Source organism: Indicator indicator, chromosome 1, assembly GCF_027791375.1.
Source record: "Indicator indicator isolate 239-I01 chromosome 1, UM_Iind_1.1, whole genome shotgun sequence".
NCBI classification, from domain to species: Eukaryota; Metazoa; Chordata; class Aves; order Piciformes; family Indicatoridae; genus Indicator; species Indicator indicator.
This window is the reverse complement of record NC_072010.1, coordinates 92,515,928-92,531,694: the sequence shown is the minus strand read 5'-3', so window position 1 is coordinate 92,531,694 and position 15,767 is coordinate 92,515,928. Positions and strand designations below refer to the sequence as shown.

Here is a 15,767-nt window from a genome sequence, read left to right as displayed (position 1 = left end):
TCAGATTAAAGGCAGATCTTAAGCCCTATTCAATAAATTAAAAATGAAGAACTGTGTTGAGTTTTAGCCTTAGTTTGAAGTCTCAGAATGTCAGACATTCTAATGATATTTTGACGTATCTTGACTGTTTACATTACCTTTTATTGAAGTGGCATGAATGGAATATCACTGTACTAAGCATCTGCAGAGTCACAAAATGCTAAGTTACTGTGCACACAAGAAGTCAAATTCAACCCCGGGAAACAGGTATGACTCTAATGCACTGACATGCTATTAAAACTACAAAAGAATTTAGACTCAAAATGCATGAATTGGTTTTGTGTCAGGATGGCAAAGCACTACAAAAACTCCAGAAATCTGAATTATGTAGAAGCTATTCCAAAGATCCTTGACACTTCTAAGTCATGGAGCCCCTTCCTTCTTTCCCTGAACTCTCTAGGAGTTTTGACACAAACTGTAGCTGAAAACCAAACAGAAATAGAACCATAGTACCTGAGATCAGGAAAACTGTGTACTTCGAAAGGTTCGGATCTGCACACAAACTGTCTTACAGGATTGTCTGGTTTGTTTATATTTCTTCCTTCTCACCAAAAAGAAACAAGAACTTGCTGGAGTTGGCCATAACCTAAATTTCAAATCAACTGGGATCTGACCAACAAAAGGAAAGTATAACTAACAAGTAAAGTTCATTTACTTTTAATAATGTAAATTGCAGTAATTAAAAAACTTCGAGGTTTGAAGCTCCTAAGCAAAACAAATTAGCAGACAAAACTTCTATCAAAGCCAACAGAATTAATGCCAAAGCTAAAGATTAACGGCAGAAGGTCATAATATAATCTTTCCTTTTGTTTTTGGTCTTCATTACAAAAGGATGGGTTTTTTTTTTATTCCAGGGCGGTTCCAGAAGTACCAGATAATTTGTACTGATTTCACTTGTGCACTTAACAACACTGAAAGCTTTGTTGCAGAAAACCGATATAAAACATGAAACACACAGGCATATCTTATGCTTTCTACTCAAATCCTCATTTAAGGACCTAACCAATACATAAAAGCAATGCCAAACAAATTGGGTAACTTTTGGTATTTATGCTGTCCCGTTATTATCATACAATCAAAATCTTTGCTACTAATGCTAAACCCCCCCACATTCTGAATCTACTTACAACCCCTTACAAATAACTGAAGTGCTAGTAATCACTGCACCGTCTTTCATTTCCAGCTTGGACCTTTTTCTTAAGAAAGGGAAGGATGAAGGGATGAGAAGTGCGAGGAAGGGGAGTAGGTGTATAAAATTTTGAATTTTTAATAACTTGTAAATGTGCTAGCACCAATTTATTTGCTTTCCTGATAACAATCTTGTTCGTAGTTTGGAGTCCAAGTGTGAACTTAGGATTTGTCCCTGAATGCTAAAATGAGGATTTTTATTAATTTAATGACTACCCCAACTCTGCAGCAGGAAGAAAAAAGCATCAACAAGATCTCTGCCTTTTCATTCCAAAGTCCTTACACAACCACTGCAGTTCTCAAGTAAAAGGCTTACTGGTATCATATTACTGTCCTCAGAAAACACGTAGCTTTTATTATTTTCACAGCAAAAGAAAAACAAAACAAAACAAGTCGTAACCCTTACCTTACAAATTTGAAAATAATCTGAAGTGAGCGTCTCCTGGATCTCCTCCCTGGGTGTCCCTGCAGCTCCTGCAGTCCCTCCTGGGTGCACGGAGCCACCACCAGCCCCACTTCCACCACCACCACTGCCACCACCACTACTTCCACCAGGGGATGAGGCAGTTAAACCATCCAAAACTTTGCGAAAATTAAATTTCTTCATTTTGGAAAAATCTTTCAGAAGATTAGAGGGGGAAGAAAAGATGTGTCGCAACACATTCAGCTACATGTAGCGAAAAAGTCCTTAATGGTCCCTCCGAGTGAGGCAGCACTTTAAGTCTCTTGTACCAAACAGAATGTCGATATTAGGTATAATTGACTGAAAAATACAAAGGCTTCATTTTGTCAGACGTAAAAGCTGCCTGGAAAGGTCCTTTTTAAAAAATGGAAAAATAAAAAATTCCACAAGCAGCAGAACTAAGATTTACGTTCAAACAAGAAACAATGGAACAACCACCATCGGGTTCTCTCAGAAAATCCACATTTAGCAGTGGTGAAAATGGAAAAGTAAATTTAAAAGAAAACTTAAAAAAAAAAAAAATCAAGGCAGCACCCAAAAAGTAGGCTCCATCTACCTTTCCTGCCTAGGATTTGCCTTCGTTACTTGATTAACAAAACCACAAAAATCCGACTACTTTCAATTTCCTCACCCCTCAAAAGCCTTTCAGCCAGGGCTGTCTCTGCCCCCAGGGTTTCGGGGGAACGGATTCCCTTTTCTCGCCAACGCTCTCCTCCCACAGCTGCTGTCGCGACTCCTGCTATCCAGTTATCTGCCCACCCCAGCAAGTGCCCGGCAGCCGCTTCTGCCCTTGATCTTCCTCTCTGCCCACCCCCGGGATCCCGGCCGGGAAAGGAGCCCCTCACTTTCCTCACCACCCACCCGTGAGGACTGAACGACGGTAAGGAGCAACCCCCTCGGCCAGCCCGGCCACCCCGGGCTGACCACCTGTCCCGTCCCTAAGGTGACGGACAACCCTCCCGCCCGTCCCGGTTCACCGAGCCTGTGCCGCCGCCGTGCCCCCGGGGGACCAGACTCCTTCAGCGCCGGCAGGGGAGTGAAGGAAGGTGGTGAGCGGGGAGAGGCGCCTGGCGCAGCCGCTCGCTCTGAGGCGACGCTTCCTAACAGTCCCTGGGGTGCGTGTGCTTGGCGCTGCGAGGGGCAGGGCAGGAGGGGAGAGGAGTGGGGCAGGTGAGCAGAGGGCGACTGCGGGTCCGGACGGCTGCAGCGGCTCTTGCCTGTCCTGCTTCCTCGCAGCCGCTCTCCGAGGTACTGAAACCTCGGTCAGCGGCGGCAGCAGCCACAGCTCCTCCTCCGCGTCCCTCCTCTCCTGCCCTTCCTTCCCCTCCCCTTCCCTCCCTCCCCTCCCCTCCCCGTCCCGCTCGCCGCAACTAGCGCGCAACAGAGTGCCTGAACCTCCCCTCACTGGGGGAAGGTGGGGCAAAGGTTGGTGATTGACAGCGGCGGCAAGTTTCGATTGGTTGTTTTAAGACAATTTGGGTGGATGCGAATGGCAGAGCGGGGAGGAGGGCGGGAGTTGCTTTCCAAAGGCTCGGGGGACGGCAGAGCCGCAGGCCGACAACTTGCTACAGCGGGGGACGGTATGGCTGACCGCCGCTGTAATCCGCGGCATCTGATTGGGGTGCTGCTCAGATGGGCACGTGCTCTCACCAATAGGTAGGGCTGTATCGCAAGTTTCCTTCCGCTCAGAAGGCTGTGAGGTGCCCTTCCCTCCTCCACGTCCCGCCTCCAGCCCAATCGGGTGTCGCAGTGTCTGCGGGGGCGGAGCCAGGATTATGACGGCGCACAGCGCGGCCGCGGCCACGCCCCACTGCGGCGGCAGTGGGTCCTGACGGCGGGGTGCGCAGTGTTGCGACCGCTCTGAGGGCCAAGAGCTCCCCGCGGCGGAGGCTTGAGGGCCGAGGGAGAGGGGAGCGAGCAGGACAGAGCCCGATTTAGTTTGTGTCAGTGGGGAAAGCTGCGCCAAACAAACCCAAAACGTCATGGGATGGAACGGTCCTGGTAGTGACAACGAGGCCCTGAGCGAGGGGGGAGTCTCCCATTTCCTGGAGGGGCACCGAGTGGTCTGGGCAGGTTGGCTTCCAGCCCTTTTCACAAAGGGTACAAATACCCTGTTCCTCCCGAGAGGAGTAAGATAACCCATGGTTGCCCTTCCAGCTGTGTGATGGTGATTCCCCGCGGAAGTTGGTGTGGAACTGCTCCCTGGCCTGTCAAGCTCAAAGCAGCAGAAGGAACGTTGTTACACTGTACACAAGATTCTGTATATATATATATATGAAAGGTTATTGAGGTCACAAACAAATGAGGTAGCTATTACAAAGTGACTCGCGGCACAGCGCTGTCAACGTGTCTGGAAGCTTGCAACTGACTACAACAGTGTAAGGAGCAAACCTGAACGGTGCTAAATACATTGCAGCACTCGTAGAGTAAAACCATAGAAGTGATGCCCATTGCTCATCTCATTTTGCAGATTCTTCAGGAGCTCTTTTTATGGTTCTGATAGCCACTTTAATCTGGTGTTTGCAAATCTTAGGGTTCTGTGAAGCAAGGTAAAAGTGTTTATTTTGGCTTCTTACACTAAACTGCATGCTTTTTTTTTTTTTTTCCACTTCATTTCTTTATGTTCACAGGTATTTTCCATCTGAATATTAAAAAGATTCCAGGGAAGTTCAAAGAATATCTGTTGTTTTGCTTATGTCATCCTGAAAAATAAAGGATACCTTACTGATGAAACGGGGAAGGTTTATAGGTTTTTGTAGCCAGGAGAAGATGACAAAAAAAAAGGGTGGGGGAGGGAAATCTGTGTGCGAAACAAAATATATGAGGAGTATGGTTAGGACACAGAAATGAAAACGAGGATGGAACTGAGTAAGCAAATCTGTAAAGATGTAAGTGCAAGGGTTTTGGAGAATAAGGAAAAGTCAAAACCCAAATGAAGCTATTTGAAAAATGTCATGTCCTACTGATATTTTGTTCACTGCAAGCAATGCAAGTGAATAAAAAAGGAAGCTAACAAAACCGAAAAAGAAGATAGCAACATGAATTGTGAATAGGAAAGATAAAATAAAAAAATAAATAATTAGGATGAAGAAAATGTCACAGACAGACTTGGAAAAAGAGAACAGCCTGGGAGTGAGGGGGTGCTAGAGCAAGAAAACCTAATAATGTAATGGTCCCACAGTTCTAGGGAGGATAGAAATAAGATGGTTAGTTTTAAGTGAAGAAAAAGAAAGACCAAAATTGGGAGAATGATAAAAGCATTTGGAAGTGGAATACGATGCAGACATTTTTCGAATATCAATAATATTTGTCTTTCAGAGAATCAGTATGAAGAGTTGAGTATTGATGATTAGATACTACCTCAGGCCATCCAAATGGCGAGGACCCTTACACTGCCAATGTGCTCTTTGGGAAAAAAGATTTGCTGGAAACAAAAACCCAACCAGAAACAGATACTACCCAAGAAAACAGTGAGCAGTTCTATTTAAAAATTTGGTTCCCTATCATGTAGATCCTTTTGAAAATTTTGCTTTAAGCCAGACGCAAACCTGGAAGCTGAGATAGGGCAGAGGTAGACAGGACAGTGTAGGACAGAGGAAAACACAGTAGTAGTGATGACATGCACAGAAAGGAGGGCCATCAAATCACCTAGGGGAGGAGTTCTGTTCTTAAAAGGAAGGAAAAAAAGAAAAAGGAACAGTTTGATTTTGACACAGAAAAAGGTATTTGCTTTTTGTTTAGTAGAGAAAAAAGAAACCCAAAACAGTAGACAAGTAAGGCATTCACTTGCTCATTTTCACTCTGTTTAGGTGCTATTGATGTTTAGTAGGACACTTCTACAGTTGTATAGTTTTGATGCCAAGAGTTTTAATAATAGACTTACAAAATGATGAAAATGTGGAAAGATCTTAGATGGTACACAAGAAATTAAATAAGATACCCCGATACAATGGGGGATGTATGTATCTGAATTTGTGTTTTAAATAGTAAACGAAGAGAGTATATTCTTCAATATTTTCTTCTGGATAGTATCTTTTACATTTATCAGTCATCTTGTTGTGCAAGGTCAAACAGAAATCAAATGTTGGTAACAGTTTGCTAGCAAGATTTTGCTGGAAAAGAGAGCATGTTTTACAGTCTAAAGCATCAAAATTAGTATGACATCTCATTTTGATTTTGGCTTAGTGAAGCTTGTGGCTACATGTAGTAGTATTAAAAAAAATTGGTCAGAATCAAACCTAGCAAAGGAGATTAATATTAATTCAGCATTTTCTAATCTCAGTCTGATTCATGAGCTGACCAAGGAAATGGAGAATCAGGAAAGCTGTGCTTAAATCAGCTGATCAGAAAGTGATAGTAGTAGAGATTGTGTATGCTTTGTATGTCGTTAACGTTCTGGTCAGCTCTCTTTTAGGTATTTTTTGCTTACATCATCTGGCTCTTGTGCTTTATTTTTTTGATAGCAAATTCTGCTTCAGCCTCTGGGCCATAATTTCCTGACTTTGTAAAGCTGCAAACATATTTTAATCTCAGGCTTGTATTGTTGGTAGTTTCAGTGAAGACCTGTAGAGGTGTTCAGTAAGTAGTGATTTCACAGTTTACAAGTTTTTTATGATTCATACTGTTCATTTTGATAACATATGAGTTAGTAGTTAAAATAGATGACCTCTGAAAGAAATAACTGTGCCCATCAGCATTTGACTAGATTACAGCCTTGCAACTGTACCCTGTAAGAAAACCTCTCTGCTTGTGCAGAACTGAAGAGAAAGGATGGACTCAAATACCAGAAACACATTTATACCAGTCCACAGGCAAAACTGTGACTTTCCATAGTTGCCCATTCCTCATTATACTCTGGGACATTTGCCATTATTCTCTATGTTTCTGTGTAATTCCAGAACATCAAATAGCAGCAAGCATAGTGTTCCTGCTTGCAGAACCCCACTAAAAATATCCCCAGTCAGTGCTGAGTATCTGGTTAGAATAGCTTGCTGAACTCTATCAATTAGCCAGATCTTAATCTATTTAATGTGTTTTATTAAGGCTATATAATGCTAATGTTTTAATCAAAATGTCAAGCAGTACTAAATCAAATTCATTAAGAAGGTCCAAGTCTATCACATCCATGTGGTTACCTTGATCAAACAAACCTGTAATCTCATAAAAAAGTGAAGTCAGGCCTGCTTGTCAAGACTTGTTTCCGTAAAGCCATGTGGACTTGCTTTCATTATATTCCTACCCTTTAACTCCTTATTGATTGAATCACACATAGCATGACTGCTTTAATTCACATAACAGCACTGTAGCACTGTTTTCTCTGGGCTTACTTAGGATGCCAGGTCTATTATTACCTTGGTTATTCTGGTTCATTCTTGGAATAACATGAGGTTTCCTTTGGCCTTTCAAATTTGTAGTTTTATATTCAAAATTAGTATTAGGAGGCTGGAAGTCTCCTACTATTCTGGGATCTTTTGATACTCAGGTGCCACAGAGACTGCTATTTTCATCCTTCGTAGGTGTCAATGGATAGAAAAATAATTAATCAGCCTCACATAATATTAATACATTATCCTTTGTTTTTCTTCACAAATACAGGATAGACACATTTACTTTACTAATTAGTTCTTTGCACAGGCTCAGAGATCAGATTTCTTAATGAAGAAGCTGTGACATGGTGGGATGTGTCTGTACAACACCGAGATTGTAATTTTGTGGTGAGACCCCCATTTTGCACAGGTGTAAATCAGCTGATGGATAGAGGTATCTGTTACAGCTTGAAGTGATCCATTCTCATTGCTGTTGAAAGGAAAGGTTCTGTATCCATTTGATCCCGTGTAGGGGTTTGCCCCTTCAGCAATAAATTAATTTGCTAGGAAAGTCAATAGTTTTCTTTTGGTTTAATGAACTGAAATAGCTCTGATCAGGGCCAGACAAGCATTAGAGCCTGTGCAAAGAAAGGCAGAGCTATAGGCCTGAACAGAGAAAAGGAAGGTGGTTTCCCTTTTGTTAAATTTAGTTCTTCTTAGCAATACACTGGAACTTCATTGTGATAGTGACCTATTATGTTGTATTCTAGATATATGCCCTACCCAGGTGTGGTGGGTTTAGGAATCACCCTCCAGCATGAATTTGGAGAAAAGAAATCACCCAAAAAGAAATCACCAGACTAGCTCAGAAGGTAGCATTTCTTCCCTGAAAGAAGTCACCCAAAAGAAATCACCAGACTAGCTCAGAAGGATTTGGAAGCAAATGAAGCTATATTTACAAGCAAACTAAAATCTAGAAATATGAAATACAACTAATATGTACAGAATGTATATATATTTACAATTTATAAAGGACACAGAGACCCCTCTGGACAAAGGCAGGGTCTTCCAAACTGCCTCCCCTCTCTTTCCCCACACGCCACTCCCCTCCCCCCTTCCATACAAGGGAAAGAGGAGAAAAGGAAAAAGCAGATAATATAGCTTGCTAGTACGTAGCCACAACAAGGAATGCAGCCAACAAGGTCAGCAAAGCCATGCAGAAGCACCAGCTAGTATCAGCTAGAGTGAAGAATATGAAAAGAGAAAGAATTGTTTATGCAGCTTTTATCCCTATTAGCAAGCCAATGGAATTATTTAGACTTTATTATTTTCCTCTTACATCCAATGGTAATTTATTTACCTTTCTATTATTTTCTCCAGAATTTTCCTAGGCATCAGCCTGTATCTGTGACACCAGAAGAGGCTGCACGTCCCAGTAAGGAGCTATCACAAGCCACTTGAACAGCAGTGGGGGGCATAAAGTTTTGACTAGTTTTTACAGAGCGTCTTGTTGCAGTAGAGCAATGTATTTCTTGCAGAGGGTTCTCCAAAGGCTGAGGTAGGACTCAACCTTGGTTTGCTTGCTCTGGAAGTAGGGGTCTTTTTTCCGAAAGAAGCCACAAAAGCCTCAGTAATTACTGTCTGCACAGCAGTTCCTTGATGTACCTTTATTATAGCAAATATGCCAAACTCTGGGATGTCTAATCAAGATAACCTGAGTTCTAGTTGTGACTATGGGAGAGCTTGCATGGGACACAAAACTACTCTAAGAGGCTGGATAAATATTAAGGTAATTAATATAGGCTGTGCACCATATCACCATAGGTTTCAGCCCTTTTTTTTCTCAGGCTGGCTTTTGGGTCTTCTCTCTGCAGCCAGATTGTGTTGTATTCCATGTACAGTTTCCTAGTTCTTTCTCTTAAGTCCTCTTCTTATTACTTGATTTTATAGATCTCTGTCTGTCAGCCATGCTACCTCTTTTCCCTCCTACCCCTTCAGTAAGGATTAGACAAAACTGTCTGGCTTTCCTAGGTCCTGCTGTGAGCCAAGCTATTTGAACTTGTAATGACCCAGATTTGCAATCCAGCCTGTGCACATCCACTGTATCTAAGAGTGTAATGGTTCATTAAAATAATTGTAGTGACTGGCACAGGTGGTCAGAAAGCAGAGTTATTATTTTCTTCTCACAAAGTTTTCATTTCCACCATGTCTGGCTTTTGATCAATATATACACAGCTTTTCTGATTTTTTTTTTTTTCAAAAAAAGTTATCTTGATGCTTTTCCCATTGTGAACATTTTCATCCTCTCTAGTAGCTGCAAAACAGCAGGAACCGATGCCTTTTTGAAGCCAGTTGTTATTAGTTTTCAGAACAGCTTTCAAAAAAAAAAAAAATCTACGAAAATGGGAAGGCCTTTCTTTCTATTTGTGGTAGGTTAAGGGAAATCAGGAGTTAACTGGTATAACCACAAAGAAAGTCCTCCCAAGGCTAGAGAGCGTCCCAGGGGGATGGGCAGCATCCATCCCAGGATGTGTTACTCTATTCCAATTTCCAGTGTCTCACTACTGAAGGAAGGTGTCCAGCTGAGAGCTCTTTTCCTCTCTGCTGCTGTCTGGTTGGGATGTGCACATCTTATCTCATGGTTTGTGGGGGAGATGGCCTGGGCTGGCGTGGAAGTTTGTACTATGCCGTAAGTCCTGTAGAAGCCTGTGGCAGGCCTGCTCGGGGGGGGGGGGGGGGGGGGGGCAGTTTTGGCCTGCTCTTAGGGCTGCTGAAGTCGAGGCAGGTGGAGGTTTCTGGAAGGCTCTGGAAGGTTTTGGCCTGGCAGGCCCAGGTGAAGGACTGAGCCTAGTTTGTGAATGCATTCCTTCTACTGGAATACCTTTTGTATATGTTTGTAAATAAAATTTCCATTTATACATCCAATCAGTGTGGAACATCTTTGACTCCTTGAAAGAGGGGTGAAATAGAATTTTCTGCCCCTTTGCCCTGGGCAGCTCACGGCTCAAAACTGGGACACTATTGACAGGCTAGTGGTCCTTGACTGACTGTGTACCACTTACCCAGGTACTCTGAAGCCAGATCCCCAAACTGACCAGTCACCCTCCCAAACACTTTAGCAAGAGATTACAGATTTCCATCAGATAAGGAACTTAAAGTCTTGGTTGAGCACATTAGATAATCTACTGTATTTAAATCCCTTGAGAGAAGCGGATCCTTTATAAAGCAAAATCAGTAAGAGCTTCAGCAAATCAGGAAGACAGAGTGAATATTCTTTTTGTTGCCAGCTTTGATACAAGTTTGACGTTTTATACCTTTTCCTGCTATTGCTCTGAGTGTTTTGCAGATTCTCACTGACATTTGAAGTGATAGCTAATGTATTCCAAATTGTTAGTTCATTTTACTAGATTCTGTGCTAACAAAGCTCTCAATTAGGACTGGGCTACTTGTCTTGGTTGCTTTCAAACCCACACAGTCTTGCAAGTTGGAAACTCTATCTTTGAATTCATATTTGACTTTCAGGAGAGTATAAAATAAGAGCATTAGGAGTTAGAAAGGAAAAAAAATATTTAATGTTAACAGTTAACAGTTGCTCTGTAGAAAATCCATCAGCATAGTTTGTGGTTTTGGGGGGTTTCTTCCAATATTCCCAGAAAATACACTTCTTTTTAGCTGGGGAAAATTTCAGCTGCCTTTCAGGTTGAATTATAGGGTAAAAAAGGTCCAGTCACTCACACTATCTTGATGAATCACAGGAGCCAAAAATATAATGTGTCAGTTCACAGATAATCAGGTATCACCTCCCTGGTCTCTATGCAAAAAAATTCTTCACAGAAAAGTCTAGACCCTCTATAACTTTGGTCCAAAAGCAGGGGACTGGCATTTCATATACATGGCCTTAAATTTGTGTAGTTATTTGCATAAAAGAAGAGCTGGAAAGATGAAGACATGAAGACAGAGAGAGAAAAGGAGAAGAGCAAAGGGATAATGGAGGCCACGTTCCAATATTTCAGTCCTTCTGTCATTAAGAACATTCAGGTTTATGTCTGCATCTTTCATTTGTAACAATTGAGATGTTCTGTAAATACATTACTATTGACCTGCAAGACCAGTATGCTTGTCTCCTCCAGACTAAGCATAATAAACAGCTTCATCAGAAGACTCCAGGGAAGAAATGCTACCTGCAGACTGACTTGCAATCCTTTTACGAAGTCTATGAAGAAAAGCTAGCTAATGCTCTATGACATCTCCCTCCCTCAAACCATACCCCAAGCCAAGGCCACATCCTGATCACAGCCATGCCTTGGTTCTTCATCACAGGACTACCAACTGCCTGATCAGCTGCCCAAGGTTTATGCCAAACTGAGCTACTCTGTTCGTCAATTTATCACTGCAATGGCTCTTACACCCTCCTTTACCCCTCCCTCCCTCATGCCTTTTTTCCCCCTTCAATCTTAATTTAAGAACAAATTGAAGGCAGATCAGACCATTCTGTCTCTTCTGCAAGTATCTTACAAAATATTCTGTCCTAGTCTCGCTGCTTCATTGAAAGGAAGTCTGGCAGAAATGTTACCAGTGAAAATCCAATCAATCCTAGAAGTTAAAAAAATGTTTCTTCATGCCAGGAAAGACAGCTGTATTGTTCCTCAGCCCTTGTTCTGTCTCTCAGTCATGGATTTTCTCTATGCCAACATGATATATCAAATAGGAATTTGGTATGTATTGCCTGGATTGGATTGAGTTGTCTCAGGGGCTCTGAATCCTTGCTGTCCCATCCACATCCTTCAGGTAGTGCATATGTGCAGAGTGCTTTTCCAGATAAAAAGTTAGTGCAGTGCTGATCTGCAATTTATGTGCTGTGTGTAATCCTACAACTGGCCATTCCTTCAAGTGCTGAAGGAAATAAGAATGGCTGCTGTGCACCTCAGGCCAGATTTGAGCTTAACTCTTCAGAGTATAATCAGTATATTTTTTTAGGTTGTCAGGAATAATTTGTTTTCTAGTTCAGAAGTTCAAACGGTTTTAAAATATTTGTAAATATAATAAATGTCTAAATATAAATTAAAATATGAAATGGTTGTTTTGAAAAGATTTTTTTTTCCTTTTTTTAATATTGCTTGCATTTCGTTTGTACTAGAACCTACTAAATGTGACATACTCATTAGGTCTTCCTGTTGACTCAGACTAGTCCAAAATATCTGTCAGTGACCTTTACTCCTGTCCACTTTAAAGTATTTTCCAGTAACTCAGGTCTGTTCAACTCCAGATTCTCTTCTTTCATTAAAAAAAAAAAAAACAGAAAAACAAAACAAAACAAACAAAAAACCACAGCAAAAAAAAAAACCCACCAGAGAATTCAAATTTATTGCATTTTGAGGGACAGTTTGCCATTGTGCCAGACTCCCTGTTCCACTGTACTCCACAATAAGGCACCTCAAGCAAGAGATGACCAGTGAAGATTCTATTCTAAGGAAAAACAAAATAAGAGCCAGGATCCCCTAATTCCATCATGCTGGTGGCTGTTTCAATTTCTTCTTACCAAGCAAGGATTCTCACTTCTACTATAGACAAGGATATCTGTTCTCCTTACCTCACCTGCTTATGGTGATCATGTAGTTTCAATTCTCCTAATGTCTGTTTAATTTATCATATATACTTTGCATCCATAAACCACATAATTGAGTGAGAAAAAATGTGATCCATTGGTTCTGCTGCAAGACTGAATCTGAACATGAGGAAGGGTATGCTTGAACTGGCATTTAGGAATCAGCAGAAGGGCCTCTCAATCTGAGTGACAGAAGGGAGACTCAGAGTCTAGAAAGCAGGGACTGGGGGCTGTGCAGAGGTCCTGGGAGATGCAGCTGTCCTGCAGAAATGAAGCCCAGGAAAAGTCCTGTGTTCTTGGCTGGAAAGGTCCAAGGTGGCAAGCTTTGGCAGGAGCTATGGCCACTTGGCTGGGCTGGGAGATTACAGTTAGTGGTGTAACAAGTCTGTGTATGAGGCAGAATTTACTACCGGCCAGATTATAAGTGAAAGTGTGTCCTAACATTGGCCAGTTTGATACCTTTGTCAGAATTAAATATGGATGTCCTGTGTCTCAAGCGTTGTATGATAAGCATTGAAGCAAAGGAGTTTCCAAGAAGTTACAGGAGGAATTTTCTGAAATATCTGCTAGAGATTGTGTCCCCACATTGCAAATTCAAGTCTCTCTCAGGAAGACCCACAGCCTTCTAGGTGGGACACTCCAGATCAATGTGCTCGCTTATCACACCTGTCTCATAGAGCCATGCTTTATTATCCAAATCCAGGAAAAGAATTCAAAATTCTTTCTCCCTATTGTTCTAATAAGTGACTAGCAAATAATTGCATAGCCCAGTCATGTATGTCACATCATGCTCATCTCTATCCACAAGGAAAAGCACATTTAATCTTTTGTGGTAACATTAGAAAAATGTTCATACCAATAAACCATATGGAGCATTTTCATAATTTCTTCCTGTATTTTGGGTATTTTTTCCCCTCATTTCTTTAAAGTAAATTAAACCATGTATCCTGATCTAAAGGATAACAGTAAGAATCTTTCAGTTATTTGTTGCAGCCACTGTTCTGAGGGCAACTGCTGGACATGTGCGGAGTGCATGATTAAGGCCTTAGCTGACCAATTCCTTAGCACGCTGCGTAGAGCAAAACAATAACGTTCCATGTGAGCCAAGAACATCATCCTCACGTTGGCACCTTTAATTGGAACAGGCTGCAGAAGCCACCTCCTTGACATGCTGGTGCCTCTTATTGGGAAAAGATTTTAGCTTATATATGTGGTTGGATTTCACTGGTTAAGGGATTGATAACAAAGAGTATAAAAAACAGCCACTCTGAGCAATAGTTTTCTGTGGTTAGATTTTTGGTAAGGGCTCCGATTAGGGACTTTGGTTAGGGCTTCAGTTGAGGACTTAGGTTAGGGATTTTTGGTTAGGGCTGTTAGGGACTTCTGCTTTGGTTAGTTAGCTGCTTCAGGCCAGGGCTTCAGTGTTGGAATGCTGCTAGGGATATGCTTGGGACTTCTGTTAGCTGCTTTGTCTGTTAAGGGCTTCTGGGACTTCCACTATAAGCAGAAGTCCAAGATTGTAATGCTAGGGCTTCTACAAAGCAGCAATAAAGGACTTCAGAGAAGACATCTGAGATTCTCTGCTCTCTGCATTTCTGGAATCTTGTTGCTATATGGCAATGGGGTTCGTGCCTTCATTCGTCACCCAATGGCCCCCAAATTGGGGGAGAAAAACAACAGTTGTTAAATAACAAACCCCCAAAATATTGACACTACCTTCACTCATTTATCAGTTATTTTAAGTCACTTGTTTCACCTGTTACTGGGTTTGAAGGTGAATAGTTGTAACAGAGACAAAACCCAATTTATTTAGCATTGAAGTTTGCATAGTGGTGCGTGAGCTGTAGGAGTTCAGGTGATTCATCAAAGACTCCCTGCTCTTGTCCCCCAGACAGTACAGATTCTGACCTTTTCCTTACAAGCTCAGCGTTTCTTGGAAAATCAGGGGAAGGTGAGTCTAAAATGTCCATTCTTGGCTAACATGACCACAGCATCCCAGCCCTGATTTGCATCTGCCATGTGCAGATGCTAACCCAAAGTTTTTATTTATTTTAAACATGGAGATCCCCAGACATTTTATGAACTGTGTGCCTTCTGAAATGTTCAGTTTTGATCAGGTGCACGTACACTTCCTAGTCATTGTTCAGCAATACAACCTATGGAGGATGATTGGCATTCATACTAGAAATGCATTATGCTTTCCTACCAGTATGAATTATTGCTTTCATCCCTGAATTTACATACATTGATGCTTGTGCAGATTCTAGACACGTTTGGAAGGAAATACATTCCGAGTGACTGATAGAACAAAGAAGGTTTCTAGTCCTCATCCGTCTATTCTTTAAAACATATCACATAACTGACTGACTGAATATTTTGATTACTGCCTTTAGTTTAGATTCACCAAAATTGATTCTGTCAAGGTGGGTTTGTCTTTTCTTTCCTGGGATTTGGGTTCAGTCTGTGTTGCATCCTTAGGACAAAAAAACTCAATGTTTTAAGGTTTTTCTGTTTGAATGCTACTGATGCCACTATCTTTATTTAGATGAAAAAAAGACTGGAGTTCCTTACCATTCTTTGCTCAGACAGTTGGGGTTCAACTCCTCCACTCAAGAACTGGTTTTGCTTCAGTGACAGATTGCACATTTTTCTGTCTCTGTAATTTGTTCTTACGCGTTTATGCTAAACGATGCTGCAGATCATAGAATCATTAAGATTGGAGAAAACCTCTAAGGTCGTCAAGTCCAACCATCAACCTAACACTACCATGGCCACTAAACCATGTCCCAAAGTGTCATGACGTCTATGGATGCAGATAGTTGGTGTGATATACACCCCTGATAGGACCCAATATGCCAGCATTTGCCTGACTGTGGGACTCACGGAAACTGAAGGAAGTATTCTGCCTGTTCAACAGCTCGTACTCTTCATCTGCCCTCTGTGGCTCAAATAGGTCTTCTCCCTACCTTTACTTTAGAATTTCAGTATGAATACGTAAAAGCTTGAACTCTGTATACGTGCTGTATTTGGCAGGCTAATTGACCCATTTTAATTAATTGTCTTTGGCTCCCACATAAGAGATCACCTTTCCCATAAGCAGCTTTTGAAGGAATCCAGTCATTAATCTTCTTAAGCAGGTATTCTGTTCTAGCTTCCTCTAAGGCAT

General features: G+C 41.7%; 1 protein-coding gene across 2 annotated transcripts in view; it reads right to left on the bottom strand.

Moving 5' to 3' along the window:
* STXBP5L (syntaxin binding protein 5L) overlaps nt 1–1,834 on the bottom strand; it is a 211,833-nt gene extending 209,999 nt beyond the window's left edge. For both annotated transcript variants that reach the window (XM_054383024.1, XM_054383032.1), the window contains exon 1: nt 1,634–1,834. In XM_054383024.1, coding sequence (XP_054238999.1) covers nt 1,634–1,834 — 201 coding nt within the window. The remainder of the gene's footprint in view (nt 1–1,633) is intronic.
* Nucleotides 1,835–15,767: the final 13,933 nt, after the last annotated feature.